The following is a 21,794-nucleotide window of genomic DNA, read 5'->3' on the forward strand; positions in this document are numbered from 1 at the left end:
CCTGCTATCCTCTCCTAGAACAAAACTTTCAAGCACAAAGATGGAGTAAACCAGGCTAGTAAACCTAACACTAAGAAACATCCCAAAGCCCACAATTAGTGGTTAACCTGAACAAAAACGTGTTGCATAGTAATTTTAAACACTAAGGGGGGGAAAAAAAAAAAAAAAAGAAAGATACTAAAAGCTCCAGGGCATAAAGGGCTATTTTATAGTCACTGCAGAAGAAAAAGAGATGCCATCTGGAGGCAGTATTTATTCAGGACTCACTGAACCATCTCTTTCTCTTTCATATGTACACACCTACGTAAGTCTTCAATATTCTTGTCCCATGTGGAGCAAGTTAGCCCAAATCTTGTCTTGGATAGATTCCCCATGTAACTCTTGCCATTGCCACGATAACAATCTGAATAAAGGATATTGAGATAAAAAGAAGTGGAGGGTGATTGTACAACATTGAAAAGAAAACTCTTCCTTTTATTCAGTAATCCAAATAATTAAAGACAAGTGTTATATTTAGCAAACACCATACAATATAAATCAGACAACTCTATAAATCAAATAAGAAAGAAACTGGAGGAAGTTTTCAAATTTAGATACATAATCTCTGGCTTGAGGCCTTCATTCTCAATACAGTAGCATTTAAATTTTTTCTGTCTTAGATAACCTAGGAAAAATTCTTTCATAAATAGTTTATGGTTAATTTAGAAGGGCCACACAGAACTTTCTGAAAGTTATCAGGGACTCTTTTATACAAAACCAAAAAGGTACTCAGCCTATTTGAAACATCTTACCTTTGTGTAGGTTCTGGATACTGACAGCAGTATATAATTCTAGATGTTAGTTCTATTTTGGCAAAATAAAAAAAATCAATATGACTTTAATGTAATTCAAAAGCTTGCCTGTTCACTCCAACAGAAATCATGTTTAATTCATAAGCTTTTATCATAAGCCTTTTAAAGACTTTTCAAGAGGATTATTTAAAATGATCACTGCTGTAAAGACTTTTTGTATAAAGCATTTAATTTCATATTCATCAGTATTTTTACTTTTTGATAATTGATACTTTACAAAAACCACAGAATTAAAGAAACTTTAATCCTTTCTCTAATATAACTCTCACAACTGCAACTCTCTCAGTTTTAAAGAGGTGGAGATCCTAATGCATCATGATGTAGGGTTGTAGGTCTGAGGTCTTAGCCTCAGTTATGCTATGATTAACATCAGTTCTCAGGATGCAATAATACTCCTTAGAGTAACAGCAAGACCTCATGGGAAAAACATTTGTCTGAAGACTCAGAGTGGACTTTACAGGCAGAGGCAAGAGCTTGAAGCTAAGAGGCTATATGGGAAGTCCCATGTGTTTTTCTCCAACTCCTTTTTAGACAAGGGGTTATATGGAAAAAAGAAAAATTAAAATATCAGTTTCAGTGGTCTCACATGCTATTAGAAAAAGACTGTGAACCAAGTCAGAATCATCTCAGCTCTGGAAAAAAATCTTTCAGACTAAGAAAGGTAAGACAGTGGAGCAGATCTCCAGCTAATATAAAATGTCACACGGATTCACCTTGTCTAAAAATCTTTGCTGCAGGTTTCCCTGCTGGAATGAAAACATGAACTGAGAAATGAATCTCATTTACACCATGATGAATCCCAAGTATGCAAATAAAGCCAGAGAGGAACTATGCAGGTGTAATACAGATGTACCAAGACCAACTTCTCCAGTTTTCAAGGCTGCCTATCTGCCATTTGGAACAGTACAGCATTCACTTAAAATCACACTATTGCCCTTCCCTCTGTTACCTTGTTCATTCGATACGTCACACTTAGGAATCTGGGAGCAATAACCAATACGGATGTTTGGGTCAGTGGTAAAACACCAGGGCGATTCAGACCCATCTGGATTTCGGCAGTAGTTCTCCCTCAAATCCCTATAAAAATAAATATGTTAGCTCACAGCGGGCATAACCTAAAACCACTGATGCATTCTACTGCTTTTTGTTATGAATTGACAATAATACAGGCTCCTTAAGGCCTGCATGTTACTGACCAGTGTCAAGTGCAAGGAGATGAGGAGCCAGTAAGAACACAGTGTCCAGAAAAATATAGTAATTGTAATAAAAAAAATGGCTATGGGAATCCATTTTCAGTGGACCTATGTTTTGACTGGTATGAGATTTCATATGAAGATTAACAATATTTTCAATATAGCTTATTTTTATTCAGGATTCTCCACCAAAATTTTCATGGAAGCTGACATTGGATACACTTGCAATCCATCACAAGTCTTTTTAAGTACAAACAGTACCAAAGTGCTTAAAATTCCCTGTACTTCAAATGGTTCTGCTGAGTTAGAGAAACAGACTCCTGTTGACTATCAGTGATTCATTTAAGAAACTGAGTCTTGGAATATAAAAAAAATGTATGTTGAAATTCTATACAGCTGTTATCTTTAAAGTAAAAGTTAGTCACAAGGGAACATCTTTAAATGTCTCTCACAGCTTGCGTGCAATAGTCAAACCTCTTAAATGTAAGTTTTATTTTCCCATCTCCTGCCAGTTGTTGCCATGTTCTGTGCATCTCCACATTTCTCATATTTTTCTGTCTGTAGCACTTACTGATAATAGACTATGGAAAGAATGGGCCTAATACCATAATTCTTACTCATATGAGTTTTCAACTGTTGTACCAGAGGTTCTGTTGATTTTACTCAAGCTATTCACCTCAATAGGCACTATGGTCTCAAGCATGAGCTGAATAAGCAGTCCTAATATTGTTAGCCCCTCTACACTTCTAGGAACATCGTTAAAGTTGCACAAGGGCCTAATACTGCAACAGCATTACATAGGTACAGCACACATTGGTTTAAGTGGTGGTTTCTCAAAGAAAAACCTGAGGGATCAGGCTCAAGCACTACCAGCCAGGTAAATCCAGGGTGGTCCTGGGACTGACAGAGAAGGCCCAGGATCAGTCCTACTTTCCTTTACAATGATGACTGTTATACTTTCAGTAGATGTGTGTAACAAGGCACAGCATTTGATCAATAAACCGAACAATATAAGTGAAGCGATTAAGACAACAAACTTAACTGTTTTGCTCAAATCAGCTATTGTTACAGAGATAATCCAAATTCAGTCTGGAATCTTTTCTTTACCTTGAAAGATCTATTATGTTCCAGCACAAGCCCAGGCTGATATTTAGACACCAATAAAGACATTTAGTACAAACTGGGCCTTAAGTCTTTGCTGGTCAGCTAAGTTTCCTCTAGGTTTAGCAAAAAAAGGACTGAAAGAGATGACGAAGGTAATGGCCTAAAATAAGTCAATTATTCACATCCTGGGAATTTATGAACTACAGAAAAAGGTTAGATGACCAGTGGTCCTTCAGGTAACAGGATCTAGTCATGCACTTAGTAATGAGACAGTAAAAGGATTTAAAAGATGAAAAATAAAAGAATTGTTGTCAAATATGACACATGCCCAATATTGCCAAGATTACACTTAGCTAAAATTTAGGAGGTATTAAGTTAAAGTTGGTAACCAAACTGCTAACAAGTACTTACCTTCATGAAAGGAAAACTATAGTAATATATCAGCACTGCTGGGAGTCAGGTCCCAGACTGGAAAACATCCACATGCTTCACAATCAATTAAATTGGTGAACACATTCTTGAAGAAAAAGTTTGTAAAGAGACCTACATTTTCACACAAGTTCATCTAAAACAAATATTTTGAGATCTGAAGAATTCAATATACCATGTTTAAATGGTTTTCAGCATCAGCAAGTATAGCGAATGCATCAGGTTACAGAGCACGGACAGGGATCCCATGGTCAACTTTGGTGGCATGAATTTCTAAACTTTTTAAAACTAAGCTCTTTTCCCACTGCAGAGACCCACGTATCTCTACTTACTTGCATTTGAAGTTCTCAGGAGTGATGTTGTGCTGGTGAGGAAACTGGGAGTCCCAGTGCTGGCACTGGATTCCACTCCATATGGTGTTGACCGTGCCACGGTAACCTTCCCCCTGTCCCCGAACGCATGTGGACGTCTCAGCTGCCACCTCTGTGCTGTTCACAAGGCTTTCGTCTGCAGACCCAGAGAAGAAGTGCTGTTTCATTCTCTTAAGACTCAGCCTGGCTCAGGATGTCGGGTTTGAACACTACATTGTAGCTCAAATCACGGTAATTGTAGTTCTTTGGTCAAATTGCCAATCTGATGTCTTTTACAGTACAATTTTCTCCTCTTGATATTCACAACATCCATGAAATCAAAACAGGTGTTAGACCTTATGCTAGTTTATCCACTTGCAGGCAATGAATCTGCAACATTTAAGAACTTTTGTTTAGTGAGACACCTGGCCTATGCTGTATCATTGAAGGTCAGGAGATAGTCTTGGTTACTTTTCCCAGTTCAGTAAATATTTTCCCATTCATTTAGCCTTACAAAAGGGAGTGAGACACTTATGCACACTGTTAAACATGCTATTACATGTTTGCAGGATTTAAACTCGATTGGTTTTCTCCAAAGAATTCCTAGAATATCAAGTCACAGGAAAAAAAGATGCAGGTTAAAAAAAAAAAAAAGAAAAAGAAAAAGAAAAAAGAAAGATAAATCCTATTAAAAGTAATGTGCTAAATCCTCCTTGAAGTTTCTCTTTTTATGCCTCATATAGTTAAAGGGGGGAAAAAAAGCCCAGCTTTTGGAAATTAAAAATCAGTGTTCTCTGCAGAGAGACAAATGTTTTAAAGACTAACAAATTCATCAGACCAAAGATCTTTTACAGATGTTGATACACTCTGCATTCACCCTGGTGTGGGCTGTCTTGAACTAAATTCAGAAAAACAGTGGGTTTTGAAATGACTCATTCACATAGCTTGAAAGTCTCTTTTTATTTCTTATGCAATTTTCATAATTGCAAATTAATGGCACAGATATTGCCTCATATATATCAAAACTAGACACACTGCAGCAAGAGCAACACTTCTTCAGTGTTCCAAAAAGCTCCTAATATTTTTCTAAGTAACTGCACATCTGTTGGTAATTGTTATTTTTCACAGGACTAATTTTATTAATTGCCTTAAAAGTATTAGTTAACCAGCAGTAAGTATGTTAATAAAGTTGTAAAATTAGTTTTCTTCAAATGGTCCAGTGATTAGAACAATATTTGTGTGTTACTCCTAATATAGTTCATTCCTGGTAACTTAAGCCAGTTCTACAAGCTCACAGAGAGTATGGATCTTAAGGAAACCAAATGTCATAACAGATGGGTTTGGCTGATTTGCTGTCTAATCTTCTATGTTAAAGATCACTTCCTTGTCAGATGGTAACATCAAGTTGTACAGCTGAATGATACATTTCTCCATGCTGGAAAATTTCCCTTTTACTCTTCAACTGGTTGATGCTTTTACATCAGTAGGGTCAAATCAATTTCCTGTCCTTTCCCAAGGCCCTGTGTTCACAAAGGTTGTCCTCTTTCAATGGGCTTATGAGTTCCAAGCTCTTTCCAAAGTCAAAAGGACATGGCACTGCAAGTATCACAAGCAGACTTCTGCAGGCTGACAAAAGCACCCTTTCTAGTGGATTCAAACAGGTTTGCAGCTATTAACTATATTTTTGATCATTATTACTCACTTTTTGAACAACTAGACAACAAAAGGACAAATTTATACATCTTATAATAATACATAGGTGGATATTTCACTTTTCCATCATAACTAATATATGAAAATAAATTTTAATTATATTCCTAAATAGCTCCTAAGCTGATTAGACTGAACATTGCTGTGTCACAGTCAAATACATAGTAGACTTTTAAAAAAATACATAGAGTGTTTTTGCTAAAAATGAAAGAGGTATGGTGCACAATGTGGAAAAAAAAAGAGTTACCTTCCATGATAAATGTCAGCATGCATACAGCATGCTGGCTACATATTATTTCCTAACTAAATTAATAAATTACAACTCTACCACTGTAGAAAAAGGCTTTCTTAAATAATAGTAATACAGCATAAAAATTCAACCTAATGCAAGCTAATCCAACTTATTTTCAAGAATATACTATTTCAACTGTAATGAACTAGAGAACACACCTACTCAGCCACAAAAGGGAAGAAGTACTTAGGTTGGTGTTTATGTAGCATTGTGTGTGTACAGGGGTTAAAATCACATGCCTGAAATGAAATAACTAATGTATCAATTGATTTAAACAAAGCCATAGAGCCATTGTGCAAAGCTTTCCTTCTTAGATGTCTACAGATACACAGATGGTCACTAAACATTGTACTCTGTGTCTGGACAGTGATCTCTATCTGTAGATCAGATTTTACAACAATTTATACATGTCAAAATATTTTATTTAAAGGAACCAGACAAACCTAAGTTTCACCTTGTCATGAATACTCGCACAGCCAAGCCACTACTGGAAAGACTTACATTACAATGGCTAAGGGAGAAATTATTTCAAACTCTGCAGTGTGTGACAGATTGTCTGCTACTACTACTACTTTGTGATAGCTCTCAATAAGAACTCTAGAGATGAAGAAGATCACTAATATATTTTGATCTGAATTCATAAAGCGATTCTATCATTCCAAAAGGTCCACAGAACACTTGCCAAATTCTTCTTCCTATACCACCTGCATTTCCTACAGATGTCTAATTTAAAACATGAAAAATGAGACTCCACAATATTTCTGAAATTTAATTCTGAAATTCTAAGGGCTTGTGTCCTCAGAAACAACCTCTCCCATTCTGGGACTTGAGTCTCACAGAAAACTCAAAAATCATCAAAAAAGGCTCAAGAAATCTTTCATTCAACTGGTGATTTCCATAAAGAGGCATGATGGGAACAGTCTCCCTGTTCACATTAATGAAAGGTGGGCTGGATGTGTGCAAGGACATGCAAAGGCTTGAGGAGTGGTGCATGCCTCACAAGGTATTACAGAGGTGCTTTGCACAGCATATGGTAGTTGCCAGACTTTAGGAAGTGCCAGGTACTCCAAGCCTACAACTTAAATAGTCATTTCCATTCAGTACTGGTCCTGCTCTTGAGGATAATTACTCTTGTCACCCACACAGTGAATTGCCTGAAGTTTAATAACTCAAGATGTGCAGAACACTGATGAAAGATCCCTGAAACCATACTCACCAGTTCTCTGACAAGGTGGAAACAAGATCAAGCTAAATCAGTAAGGCTGAATTCCTATTCTTATCCTAGAAACTCCTCTAAAACACAAATTAAGACCTGTGGTTCCAAGGGCTTGTTCCAATGAGAAAGACATTAGGAATCAAATCAGAAGATGAATTTAAATTCAAAAAGCAATGAGGTACTTCAATTTCATATTAGAAGCACCCTTTTTTTTTTTTTTTTGTTCAGCTTCAGCTTTTACAGTTCTGAACTGAGGTAAAAAGTACTGTTAAAAAGATCACACAAAATATCATCGTATAAAATACTAGTCTTTATGATTTATTGATTAAATGGCCTTTCTTATGAAACTTCATGACGAACAGAAAAATTTGGTGATTGTCTAGCAGCATTTTGCTACTTTTGAAATCTGTTGTAATATTTTTGCATTATGAGGAACTCAAATTAACTATGTTATTCACACAGCTCCTTGAGGAATTCCTGTTAGTAGTATTTCCACCTTCACATGCTCAGTCAGAGGTCTTCTACCAAAGTGCAATAATACAAAGGTTTACTTTTTTTCATAAAACCCTCTTCATTTTGATACTTTGAAACACATAACTTTATTAATAAGGGCCAGCTCATGCATTCATAGATGCTTAAGTAAAGAGATGAAACACTAACCAAAGCTTTGTGTGTAAAGCCACAGATAGTCTTCTCAGTTCTGGTTCTCACAGTAATGCCAGCATGAGGGACTCAGCAGGGGCCTTGAGTCATTCTACAACTGAAGTAACCAGTCAGAGGACTATTTCTGTCTTTGATCCCAATGACCCAAAAGAAAATCCTGCACAAATTTTAGGTCAATGGTGAAACTCCTACTGACTTAAAAGAAGATAGGGACTTTGCTGGAGTGGTCATGTTCTTTCATGGTAATATCTATGTATTTTTGGAAAAAGACAGAGTTGAAAAAGAAGCAGAGTCCTAAATTACTGCATCAGGAAAGTTCCTACTTTTGCTTATACTACTGCAATATCTTTCCTACTGTGTCAGTTAACAAAAGGAAAATGGAAAACAAAGGATTCTAAAAGTAGGCTTTAGAAGGTAAGAAGTGCCTAACCCAGTAAAGAAAGTGTTCTAAACACAGCAGAGTCCCCACTGAACATGATCGGTTCAATTCTGCATATGTCAGTAAGAAAGTTGAGTGACGTTACAGGGAGATGCTGCTCCTGCTCAGTTATACTACCTCCAGGCATTCCTACCTCAAGAGTATGACAGTGGCAACTCTTTTCTTTCTATGTGTTTCCTTCAGTGTAGTTTCTCACAGTGTATGAAACATGAAAGAAGAAGAAGGAAAAAAAAAAAAAAAGAAAAACAACACAAAACTAATTTCTAGTGGTTTTGATTTTTTTTTTTTTTTTTTTTCAGTAAAAATGTTTGAGAAATCAAAGAAATAAATTAGACCCAAGTTCAAGAATCACGGTACTGAAGAACTCATTGTCACCTAAAGCCTGCACACCTACAGTTTGTGTGTCATTAAGCACAGAGAGATCTTGCCAGATTGTTTCAATATCTACAACTAGGCTTTAAATCCAAATATTCTTTAATTTAAATCCCTTAAATGTATATATATATTTATATATATTTACATATAGATATATATGTATCTCTGCAGGTTGAGAGCTCTTAAATCTCACTTTCAAAACTACCACAGAAATGATGAAAATTATCTGAGAAGGATCTGTTTTGAGGAGATGTAAATTAAGCCATTGCATACACAATGAGTGCCGGACCTCTGCTGTGCCTTCGTGTGAAGCAGGGTGGAAGGTAACACTTTATCAGCTACAAAGTCTCAGTCTCTTTCCACTGCCTCCTTTCTATAAATATCTTTGTCTTACATAAACATTAAGCTTAAATTGAGTGGCACTTATATTTGTTTACATACTGTGATTCAACAAATCACTCTTTATTTAGAACTTCACATTCAAACGGGCAGTTGAAATCTGTTTCTAAAGACTGAGCAATCTAATGGTGATTCTTCGCCTTCCCAAAAGTTGTAGGCACTGCAAAGGGTCGTTTTATACCTAGATTCTCAATTTTGTTGTTTCATTACTTGCTCTTTCCAACGAAACGCAGCCCCTTATTGAATCCTCTCAGGCTTTTTAGGGTCAAGTAATCCTTTCGTATTGCCTAAGAACACTGACAGCAAAGGCTAAATCTATGGTAAAATAACTGGTTTGGCTGGAAATCAGGTAGGCAGCAACAAAACATTGTTCTTACTACAATAATTCCATATAGCTCTGCAGCTCTCACATGATGACATATGTAGCTTCATTTCTGGGCCCTATATCTCAACCACAGAAGTGCAGCCATCCTTTTTCTTTTTTTTTTTTTTTTTTTTTTTAAATCGTTTTTTTTTTTTTTTTTTTTTTTTAAGCAGTATGAGCTCCCTGCTCCTGTCTTCCCTGTTGTCGATGTCCTCATTCATGCCAAAGTAACAGTCATTTTCCTTTTTCATATTTGCTGTCACTGCTTCCATTTCTTCATTTCATCCTACACTTCTTCATTGCTGTTATAGTTGTCCTTTTATCCTCTCTTCTAACTAAAAATTGTCTCAAGCCAAAACCACAGACACATATGTGAGCAACTTCAAACCAGTCCTGGGGTCCCTGAAGTCTTAATCCAGATCCAATTTTTGCAGCTTGAGCCATCTCTAATCCCTAATTGCTCCTGTCATCTCTTTCTCACAGCCCTGGCTGTAAGCCACAATGTTTTATGCTGCCTTCTGTGCCTGGAAATAAAGTTACAATGCCCTCCTGTCTCTTCAGTCTTAAAAACATATTTATTTTCTAAATGCTTCCTTCCACTGACTTTTTTGCCGAAAATTTTGTATATGAGCTGTTGTCAGCATTTTGGCTATACAGCATACTAGCACTCATGACATGTAACAAAAGCCACAAGCAGCATGCTGTCTTGTGGTCACTCCCCCAAAGAGAGGACACCTACATTTTTTTTATATGGTCCAAGGACTTGGATTTGCAAAGCATTTTTTCTAATTAGGATTTCTTGTAAAATATATAAACTGTCCTCAGCATAGGAATTAAAAACCTGTGTGAGAATCCAAACCACAAAGCCATAAAGACATATAACTCATGATGTTCTCTTTTTAGTGTACTGAGATTGCACACAGCCACAGCTTCAGAAAATGGAACAGCCACTGAACCCAGAATGGCCTAGTGTTTTGGGCTCCCTGCTAGGAGGCTGGAAAACAATTTTTCTATGTGCCTCAAGAAAGTCAGGAAACTGAAAACAGGGCCTCAATATTTTTTTCTTGGTATTCTGGTAACCGAGCTGGTGATAAAACAGTAATATCAACAATAAATTCTCCCTTTGGGTTATAAAGGAAAACTCTGAACAGCATCGTATCTTATGTAGAGGGCAATGCCCTATGCCTATGTGCTAAACATCCTTTGAAAATCTCTGCTGGATTAAGCAATTAAGCACTTTCAAGATCACTACTTTTGCATTCCTCTTCATATAGATTGCTCCAGTAATTTTCAAATACCTACAGTTTTCTGCAGTGAAAATATAGTTCCACATATGAAATTTCCACTAATCTAAATACAATTTCTAACTGAAAATGAAAGAATTTCTAGTTCGTTCAGTCAACTTTTGCCTAGAAATAAGAGAAAAGGCTTTCATCAAAACTTTAAAATCATTATATTGTGTTTTTCTTTAAATCAATTTTGATGATTACCTTTCTTTTAGGACTATGTAACGTGGGTAGACAAAGATGACATTGCAGTAGTTTGCAAGAGATCTACTGCCCAACTATTTTATAAGGCTTAGGCCGGACTCCAGATATTGAAAGTTACATGGGCTGTAAGCTTACGTGACCAACAAAGCCAGATGTGAATCCTCAGAACACTGACACATCAGCTCAGGAAATGCCAAAGGATAAAGGTTTACAAAAGTTGCATTTGTGAAACAGTCAGCTGTAACTTAGAAATATTTTTTTTCATAATAAAAACACATCTACCAGGGGAGAACAACAGATTCAGTATGCTACGTATGATTCATATATTATCTAATAATTAGAGAAATAGAGAAATGATAGTTTAGTTAAAAAAAAAAAAACAAAATAAAACAACAAAACACAAACCAAAAATCCAAAATAACAACTTCTGTCTTAAGGAATTAACTAAAAATTTGCAAAGACAATTCAGTTATAGAGCTAAGCAAGATTGTCTTCACAATGGGGAAAGACTGAACTTCCCCCATGATCAAAGATCACCAGTAACTCATGAATTAGGACTAAAGTTCACAGGCAAGTCTTTCTACATGGGTGTGACTAAATGAGTGCCTGACACAAAACAAGCAGTAGTCCTGTCAAGTTTCTTCTGTTTCTGGAGAATCTGATTACAGACATTGCCCAAAGTAGCAAATTAACCTTATATTTTTACAGTGGAATATTTTACCTCATTTTAAGTACATTATACTGCATTTACAATGCCATGTGAAAGCACAGAATAAGTTTGATTCCTGTGCATCAGGAAGTATATTAAGAGTATTCTTACTCAACCTGTGGATTTCAAACAATAGACTAATTGATAAGAATTGACACTCCAAGACATTACACTGGCCTAAGCCAAGAAAATGTCAGGGAACAAAATTCTGAATTATTAGTGATGGAAACAGAAAACATGGCATAATTTAGTTTGCTAAGAATTCCAGATGAAGATGGAGAACCCCATGCTTTGCCCTATAATGCCATTCCCTTCTCCTTCCCACCCTGCAGTATTTATATATATATATATATATATATGTATGCTAAAATTACAGAAAAAATACAGGATTCCATTATGGAAACAGACATTTTGTAAGATCCGCTACTGTCTGTGTCTTATCTGGATTTCTGATACCCCAGTAATTTTTTATCTTGGTTTACATAACAACAAAAATAACAAAATACAGAGAACCCTGAAAATTCAACAGTCATTAAAAATCATTCTTTTTTTTTGCTTATGAATATTTTGGTCTTTTTTCCTCTTTTTTGAATTCTCACTTAAATCTAGTTCCAGGTGAGATTTATTTTCTTTTTAATAGAATCTATTATCTTCTTCTATCCTTCTCCCAAGAAAACCAAATGAATTTTACAATGACATAACCCTACTGAAGTGACACTTAAAGCTAGATGAAAAGCAGTGTCTGGTTTCGAGGATTTTTTTTTTAACACTTAATTTTGGTCAAAATTGAAGCAGGACAACAAAGGAAATTATAGTTTCCAAAATTGCAGATCTAAGAGAAACTGACTTTCTCATGAGCTAACGTGACACTGGGTTTCACTGAGCAGTTTTAGAAGCTGTTCTTTGCCCCTGCTTCATGGAAAATTCAATAATATCATTTTCCCTTTTATGCCTGTATTCATGGGGGCTCTGCCACAGGGCTGGGGCACATGAAGCTGACAGGCTTCTACAAAATGGATTCAGTTAAAGTCATGACTTGGTTTCAGAGACCCTCTTTATTCCCAAGATGTTATAAACAAAGTATTTTAAGTAAAAAGAATAAAAACCATCTGCTTAGGTATTATGAGACTGCTTTTATTATCATGCGTGTACATTGACCATTTGACATGCTGTCAGTTCAATAATGGCAAAGAATTGGACCCCAAACCTACTAATGAGAAGTATGGGAGATAAGAGAGGAGAGTATCTTGTAACTCCCACAAGCTATGAACATGGCAAAGATTTTCAGGGATGCAAATCTCTGTTTGCTGATTAAAGCATGTACCATCAAAAATTAATTCTGCCATCTGCCTCAGTACCAGAATTATCATGAAAGTCTAAAAAAACTTACATAAGTTTTCAAGGAAAGTCCAATGGTTTTACCTTCTTCATTGTCCCTGTGTTGCTCATTTAAGGCACCTAATTATCAGCAGAACAGAGCTGTCAGATCTGCCACCAAAGCTGGGAGGATCTGGGCTTTGAAGGCAGTATTAGGTGGCAGAATGCTTTAAAAATTCTGAACTAAAGCATCTCAAAGTAGGCATCCAATGTCTGTATACCTTAATGTTACTTTGATTGAATTCCCTGTCTGTAAAGTAAGGATAACAAAAGCCACCATCTTGTAGCTGACAGATGAAAAGAAATTAATTGCCTGTGAAATGCTTTGATATTGGAGTGCTGAATATTGCAGAGAAACCCATGAGGAAATTAATAATTCTGTCTTCAGCACAAAGCTGAAGGGTGTGCAGGATCCAAGGCCTAGAACCACACAATGTGCAAGAGGAAAAGAAAGCAATGAACAGCTGTTGACAGAGAGAGCACTGAGGAGGGAAGGTATGCATGCACCTCCTCCCAAACTGTAATGCAGAATCCTACCATGGCCAAACTAATACTGTACATGAGATCTTCATGACGATGCTGCCTCATGATGCCTTAGTTCGTGATTTTCCTGTATGTTAATGCAATTTCCTGTAACTAAGACATAAACATATTCCAGTGCAAAGTAACACACAACTCTTTTATTTCCTGTCCAGATTAAATATAACATCTTTATAGGAAGCCCTCTTTGAAAGCTATGTTTTAAAAGTCAGTGAAGTGCAATAAACGAACTAGCTGTGGTCCTATATTGCTTGAACAATCTGTGTCCAGTTTTTGGAAGGCAAAAGGAAGTAATAAATTTTGCTTGAACTCACCACACGTTTTAATTGCACAGAACTCCCAGGGGGTGTTAGGGTCAAGAGTGTAGCACCATGGTCTCAGCTTGCCATCAGGATTGCGGCAGTAATTATCATCAAAGCCCTTGTCAGGATATCTGCAAACCACAACGAGAAACGTGTCAAGGAAATCTTCCTGGCAACGCTGCACAGGCTTGTACAAGGTACTTAAAGGACAGTCTTCAGCAGAGGCAAACAAGAACCAGTTACCATTAACCTTGGGTCTGATCCTGGGAGATTAATACTCTTTTAACACTATTAGAAAGTTCATAACATAAAATCTCTTCCCAAATACACAGCAGAATCAGACCTCCGCTGGAGGGATTCCCTGCTGTGCTAATGCACAGGATACCGGATGGGGTAACTCCACTAATTGCTAAACTCTTGCTCTTGTGTCTGTCAACTGATGACCAGATTCTAAAGCCATTCATTTTTTTAAAAGAGCCCAATTAAGTGTGGATTATATAAACGCAGCCTGGCATGCTGGACTCATTAAGAAAACTGGTTCTTCAGTGCAACAGCCCTGGGTTCAAACTGGAAGCTATTTTGAATAGCTATGTTACTAATGATAGCTCCATTTTTGTAATAGAGCTCATTCCAGGTTATGCCCTCATTTCAAGCATTGAGGAAATAAAAAAAAGACAAATAAGAAATTAAATTCAGTCTCACTTTATCTCATTAAGATTTAAAACTACTGTGCCATTTAATTGTTTCCATGTTCCTGTTGACATCATAGTATGATCGGCAGCTATTCAAGATAAGAAAGGGTTTTTACTTAAGTGTGTTAGATTAACATCTATAAACCTAAAGAGGAGATAAATTCACACTTTTTTTTTCCTCCAGTGAATAAAAATTGTCTTGGTTTTTCAGTTTTATTGAAATATGTTTGCAAAAGAAACATAAAGTAGATTTGCCCCTAAGGGAAACATGGAAAGTATGTAAGAGAACAATAAAGTTAACTACCTGGGAAACTGAAGGCATTTACAACTACAAGCAGATGTGTTTTGAACAAGCAGAGGAAAATATGATTTACAAGCCTGTATTTTCACTAGGATGCTTTTTCTGTCAAACAATTATCTTAATTTTGACTCATGCATTTGCAACTTGATCACCCATTCCTTGGGAAAAATCAGGTTCCTTCATCTATATAAGGGACAAGATGTAAGTGGAATTTTAAAAAAAAAAATAAAAATTAAAAAACACCCAAAACACTAAAACTGCTAAGGAGAAACTTCATAAAACTGAGAATCCAAGAGCAGTCAAGAACATGGTAGCTTCAGATCTATCAGCAGTACCCTATGTACCCTATTTATTGCTAGATAGAAGACAAACTGTAAAGGACCAAATTACCTCCAAAGATTTCAACAGAAGAAAGTTAACAGGTTAATAATATAGCAGAAAACGAGATGGCTTTGTCTACCCAAGTCAGTGACGAGCTTTGATGTTGGCAACACATGCCAACATTGGTCATGTACCAATGGAGAGTACACAGAACTACCCAGGAACCAAGGTGAGTCTAGGAACGACAAGGTATCTGTAGTCATAACTCCCAAAACCCACTCAAAACAACTGGGCTTGTAAGGAATCCACTCTCCAGAAGGCAGGTGTCTTTCATAGCCCTGAATGCTCTGACCTTCCCAGTAGTACATGGTGTGTTCCCACAATATGTTAAAAATGTTTAATTTACTAATAAACTAATTTACTTAACAGATAATGTAACTTCTTCCAGGATCAAGCTTTGAGTGTGTTTGTGGCATGGAGTAGTCTCCATAAACTCTTATCTTTCCACCTACTATATCTATGTGCCCTTTGCTAGACCTGTGGCAAACTTCCCAGCTTCCCAGTCACTGGTTCTTCCCACAGTATTCAGGTATGCTTCTGCCTTCCCTTATAACCAGCAAGCAGCAGTTCCTCAGTTCCTATAAAGGCCAACTAACACCTTTAAGACACAAGTATTAGTGAAAAGATAAACAACATGGTTTCAAACGGTTCCACATAATTGAACAGTGAGACTGTGGAGCATTTTCCGAAGAGCTTGTCCCTTTGCTTTGCAGACTCCTCCTTTCCCACTATACTTGGGAACAGACTTCTTGTTTAGACCCAAGAGCCTGAGGTTTCCAAGATCTTCTGGACTACAACATATTTCTTTTTCTTTTTTTTTGCCCCCCCCTTGAAACTGCAGTAGCTCTACTTTGCTGCTGAAGCTGAAATGAAGCATTAAGATACACATCTGGTGTTAAAGTCAAGACTTTTTCTCAGTTTCTAGGGGAAGAAAAAGTGTTAGATGAAGACATAACATTCTCTTCAAATAGACAAATGCTGATCTCTAACTCTGCTGGAACTAAATTGAATTTTAGTGCCCAAAATTCTTCATCAATATTTCTTTTCCCCTTGTTTTGGTTTTAAAAGATGTGCAAGACTGTAAACTTGATGGTATTTAAATTTTCATACAATACAAACAAAACTATTTTAATAAAAGTTTACCTGCAGTTATTCAATGCTGCACTTCAGCTTTACTTTCCTCCATGCATTAAGTACCTATTTTCATGGTCTATTTGATTTGGAGTGGAAAATGTGAGCAGAAGGGGAGAAAGTTGTTGTTTCTCTATGCTGCTCTATGCCTATCTAGGTCATTATTGTCAATGGTCTTCCATACTGAGCCATAATCCTGCCTGTGAATAGCACGTGAGAAAACTGGAGCTTCAGAAAACAATTCTGCATCCACTAATATCTAAAAATGAGTTATGATGAAGCTGTTTGGGGGGATTCCAGATACTTTTCTGAAAGCACAAACATATCAGCTTAATCTAGTTGGGTCACTTTTTAATGAAAAACCATGTGGAAACTCTCAAGAAGGCATTTTCTAAAGAAAATCTTTAAAGGAGGAAGGTGATTGTTCATGAGACTGCAGTTAGGCAGAAAATTCATTTTGTAAACAATCCAAAATTGATGGAAAAAATAAATTTCTTCCTGACAGTAAAATAATTGTTTGTACCCTGAAGTTCTATAAATGTTTAACTCCCAAGGAACAAAATTCTTTCTGTGACTTATCCTAGAATGCACAGCAAGTGCATGGTAAAACTCAGAAATAGATCATCTTTAGTCCCAGTCTGCTAATACAAAATATTTATTGTAGCAGAACTATGGGAGAGCATGATTCATGAAGCAGATCATCTGAGCCAAGAGGAAAAAAAGGTTGTATCACATAAACTTCTTACCATTTTGATAAATAATCAGGCTTTCTAAAATATGCCAGTACCAGTATTCCTGAGTATAAAAATGAAGTTTTATTTAGTGGAACACTTCAATGTATATAAAGGTACTTTCACTGGAAGGTCTCAGTCGTTCAGAGTTTGTTCATTCTTGTAGCCTTCCCTCAACTGTTTAAATTTATTCAATACATTTTATAGAGTTAATCCAAATCCAGAGTAAAACTAAAATGAAACTTTAGTCCAGTTTCAGAGAAACACAAAGGCCCTCCTGTGTGGCCTAAACCCCCACACAAAATCCTTCCAAAAGGGTGTACTACAGATGACCCTTTGCGGTGTGGTGAATTTTACCCTCTAGGAAAAACCCTAATGGGGATGTAATTCTTGTTATTTCTGACTCATCTTTTGGCATTATGTATCAATGGCTAATTTTTTTTTTTAAAAAAAAAGGGTCTAAAATATAAATCCATGTGCATAAAATGCTAAACAGAATGATGAACTCATTTTTCAGGCTGAAAAAAACATGTAGTAGGCAAACATTTTTGTCAAGCAAACTGGATACTTAAATCTGATTACAACAGGAGACCATCTAGAGCTTTAGAGCTGTTCAATATTTCAAGGAATTAGCATACTCTGATTTGACAGTGCTGTAAGTTTGTATTTACTAACTGTGTTAAGAACTCGAATAAAGATTTATGAATTTTAATCATTATTTACTTTTTGATTATTAAATTGACTGAAGCTACATCACAACATATGCTCAAACATTCAGAGGCTAGTATTTCACTGTCTGTGAAGCCAGGGAGGAAATTTTGATCAATTAATGCAGTGCATGTACATCACTGCATTACACAGCCATGGGAAGTAGCCACAACGGCACAAAGCATCCCCTTCCTGCAACTCCACTGTGGCAGTAACCAACCTGCACACACCACGGGCCAGAAGCACAAGCAGCTAAAACTGGTCAAATCCATAAATTTCAGTTCAGTTAATGCCGATTTTGCCCACCTGGCTTCAGAATGATTTTCAGATGTGTAACTTCAGGTTTATAATTTTCAGATTATAACCACGTGGATTTGCCTGGGAAGGAGGAGAATTTACCTCTCTGGACGAAATTTGTGCTTGTGTGGTCTCTGAAGATCCCAGCGCTGACACTCCTTGCCTGACTCAGTGTGATCCATCGGCCCTCTGTAACTCTCTCCATTGCAGGTCATGCATTCAACTAGGGGAAAAAAAAATACATCCCAGTCATTTATTATCCTGATGACTTGTAGCACAAAAATTTTAAAAATTAAATCATATCCCTGCTGTTATAAATTGGAATCAACCTAGATAGGTATAAAGAAGTGATATCTTTTCATTAGGTTGGTATGGAAAATGTCTTTGGGAATAGAACTGCATCTCTTTCTTAAATTTAAACCAGATGCTCAAATTTGGTATCACTTTATAGGACACTGATGGTTTTGGAACAGGTAAATGCAAGCTGCTAGAGGCATTCATGTTCTTAGCAGATTTTTAACCTTACCTATGGTTAGTAACAGAGACAGACACACATCTAAGGACAGAGTATGTTTTGGAGTTGATATTTTCTTATTAAGTAGCATTCATCACTCTAAGTCGATAGTAACAGCACAAGTTTAAGTCCAGAATAATAGCTGAATCACAATTTTGTGCAGTACAGTTCAGCTCTTGAAAGCACCAGCACTTTCAGCTTCATATGATACTGTTTCTTTTCCATTTTAATTCTTTTTGGCAGCTTAAACTATGATACATCTTCAGCCTTGGTTTGGGAAAGTGGGAGGTGGAGGGAGAGTGGGCAAGAGCTACCAAAGGGATTTGAAATCACTGTTGAACAAAATATGCTTCATAATTTAAAGTGGGAAGACTTAAAATATAAAATAAATACAACATAATTAACTATAGACACATTTCTCAAGTGCCCCCTAATTACAATAATTTTAAAAAATAATCACTTAGTAAACACTAAATTATGCAATTACAGTTCTCACTCTTCAGTCAAAACATCCCCTACCAAAGTCTTCATCCTTCAGTGAGCTCCAGGTCTTATGCCATTTGAAGCTCACTTCAACTGATTTTTAAATGTTAGCTTTACAAAGATTTTCAAGCTCCTTCTAAATCATTTTCTTCCTCCTTCTTTTCTTCCCTCCCTCTTCCTTTCCCTCCTACACCACTTCATAGCTATTGCACATGACACATTAGCAGGAAAATTAAAGGCATCCGATCTTGAGAATTTAAATCGGTTGATTGACTGGAACTGAACTGGCTGATTAGCAAGATATAAGCGCTTAGTTTGAAGGTTAATAGAACTTAAAAGTCAACAAATCCAATGGTGCACATGAAGTGTCTTTCAAATTCTGTGACTTGAAAGTCAAAGGGGATTGGATTTATAAAAAAGAATATTATTTACAGCATTCATTTGAAAAACAAAATGCATGCTTAGATTGAACTTTTGTTCTGTAGTCCAGTACGTGTATTTTCATCAAAAGAAGAAAAGTTGATTTTACCATGGAACGGCACTATGTGATTTTATCACATAGTGATACTGAAATTGTTAATGGGTTCAGAGTGGAGTGGACAAGTGAAAAAAGGATCATATTTGTGCAATCAGCACAACTTCATTCTTCCAGCTCCTCCATGACCTGAAAAAAAAGCTGCTGAGCCTGAGAACTTGTTCAAGCCTTCCAGAGTACTGGAACATAACAAGATCTCCTCTTTCTCTAATAACTGCTTTACCTGCTACCTGAGTTACTCTTGCTGAGGAATCACCTGGTCTTTCCCAAAGCCCATGAGCAAGTGTCACTGAAACTAGGGGAAGCTCTGTGTACCTGCTGCCAGCAGAGGAAAGGCAGCTTTCTGTGTGAGCCGTGGGGGTTACCTTGTGAGCAGAGGGGTATGTCGCAGACTTCATGGCGTGTCTCGGGGCTGGTGGTGAAGCACCATGGGCCTCCCTCCTCCCCTCGGGGGTTTCGGCAGTAGTTTTCTCGCAGGTCTTTACCCCGATAGCTCGAAGGCAAAAAGCTAGTTTTAAAATGACAATCATTACAGTATAAGAGCATGCAGACTTCAGTGTTAATCATACTATTTTTTTACAAACAGTTAGAAACAAACACATTTCTGTTTCCTTCTCCCTCCACCCTGCCTAAACAAATGCACACCCCCAAATATCTGTCCATACACAAATACACATCTTCAGTAAGGATTACTCAATCAATAGCCTAAATCTAGGACAATTTGTCGAGCCCATAGCTTGCTCCAGTGAGTTTTACTCCTGTCAGTTTTACTGCTGTTCAGTAGAGCTGAAGGCAGCAGCACACTCCCTCCCAGCCCTTGTTGCACTCTCCTTCATGAGCTTATAACTACTCATGCAATGGTGGAAGGCCCTTGGACAAGGGGGAAAAATATATTGGGTGCATAGGAGAAAAATTCATCGAGTTCATAGCTGTGTTGGACTTGCCTTTCTCATGTAAGTTGTGCACATACAGCAGGCCCAGCTGGGCTTAGTTGTCACCTTAAGCTCTGCTACTTATATACACACTCATCATTGCTATCATACAAATGTAATCATTTAACAGCATTTAGGCCATTTAGGCCATTTAACAGCAACCTAGCTGACTTAAACTGTGCACTCTCTTTCATTATATTTTCTGCTTTTTCTATAAGGGGCTATTAAATAACAATACCCTTAAGATTTTCCCCTTAGATTAGGGGTTCTCAGTACTTTGTGTTTCTTTATTGATTTTATAGAAATGTGAGCTAATACTGTCTTTTTTTGCCTAACACACATTTTCAGTATGACTCTGCTGCTTATGCTTAGTCCACCAAACATAAACTCCCCAGGGTCAAGGTATTGTATTCTTAGCTGTCTGTAAAACTATATGCTTACCCCTAGAGAAACCACCACACACCCGCACCCTCAACATACAGAGATACATGTAGGTGTGTAAATATATATATTTATACATAAAGTAACATTAGTTATTTTTCCCCACAAACTATGGAATAGCTAACCCCATGGTAAAGAGCCCAACCCCACAGCTGGTTCTATTCAATGCCACTGCCAAAGATCACGACCATACTCAGGCTGCACATTGCAGACAAACCCAGTGGTGCTTCACTGCCAGTTTCTTTGCACTGATGGTTAAACAACAGCTCTGTAGTTAACAAACATGCTAAATTCACAGTTATGTTCAATTCCATGAAGATTTTTGTTGTTGTTAACCGAAACGCTGGGCACAATGCATGGGGGAACACACAAAACTTGTACCTAAACTTATTTAATTTATTGAATTTTTGAGCTTTCTAAAATTTGTTCCTTTTTTTTTTTTTTTCTTCAGTAGACTTAAATTATGGTGGAAATAGAATAAGTTCAGTGCAACTTTTATTCTGAAAATGCCTAATACTTATTTTTTGTGTGTGTGTGTCTGGTTTGTTTGTTTTTTTTTTTTTTTTCCTGTTATTTTCCTTTGTTTTGGTTTGGTTTTGGTTGGGTTTTTTTTAATCACCAGGGGAATTCAAATGTATCTATATTCTAGAGGAAAAAAAAAGAGTAAAATTTAATCTAATTTATTTCAGAAGACTCACAGCTTAGAAAACTAAACTAAGCACTTGGGACAGTCTTTATATACAGTTACTGAATTAATTAATATATGAAAGTAGAAGAGAAATGTATGGTTTCTGCTGTCCTTGGCATATTCTATGTTACATATGAATAAATAATTTTTTTTTTTT

The 21,794-nt window shown here is 36.7% G+C and overlaps 1 protein-coding gene across 1 annotated transcript in view; it reads right to left on the reverse strand.

Annotated features, from left to right (window-relative positions):
- The window catches only part of HGF (hepatocyte growth factor (hepapoietin A; scatter factor)), a 43,557-nt gene that overhangs the window by 13,313 nt on the left and 8,450 nt on the right, over nucleotides 1–21,794 (reverse strand). The window contains exons 4-9 of the mRNA XM_008940983.1: nucleotides 19,942–20,084; nucleotides 18,147–18,267; nucleotides 13,816–13,934; nucleotides 3,910–4,084; nucleotides 1,801–1,928; nucleotides 301–403 (exon numbers count right to left, since the gene is read on the reverse strand). Coding sequence (XP_008939231.1) covers nucleotides 301–403; nucleotides 1,801–1,928; nucleotides 3,910–4,084; nucleotides 13,816–13,934; nucleotides 18,147–18,267; nucleotides 19,942–20,084 — 789 coding nt within the window. The remainder of the gene's footprint in view (nucleotides 1–300; nucleotides 404–1,800; nucleotides 1,929–3,909; nucleotides 4,085–13,815; nucleotides 13,935–18,146; nucleotides 18,268–19,941; nucleotides 20,085–21,794) is intronic.

Source organism: Merops nubicus, unplaced genomic scaffold (assembly GCF_000691845.1).
Source record: "Merops nubicus isolate BGI_N331 unplaced genomic scaffold, ASM69184v1 scaffold3210, whole genome shotgun sequence".
Taxonomy (NCBI): Eukaryota; Metazoa; Chordata; class Aves; order Coraciiformes; family Meropidae; genus Merops; species Merops nubicus.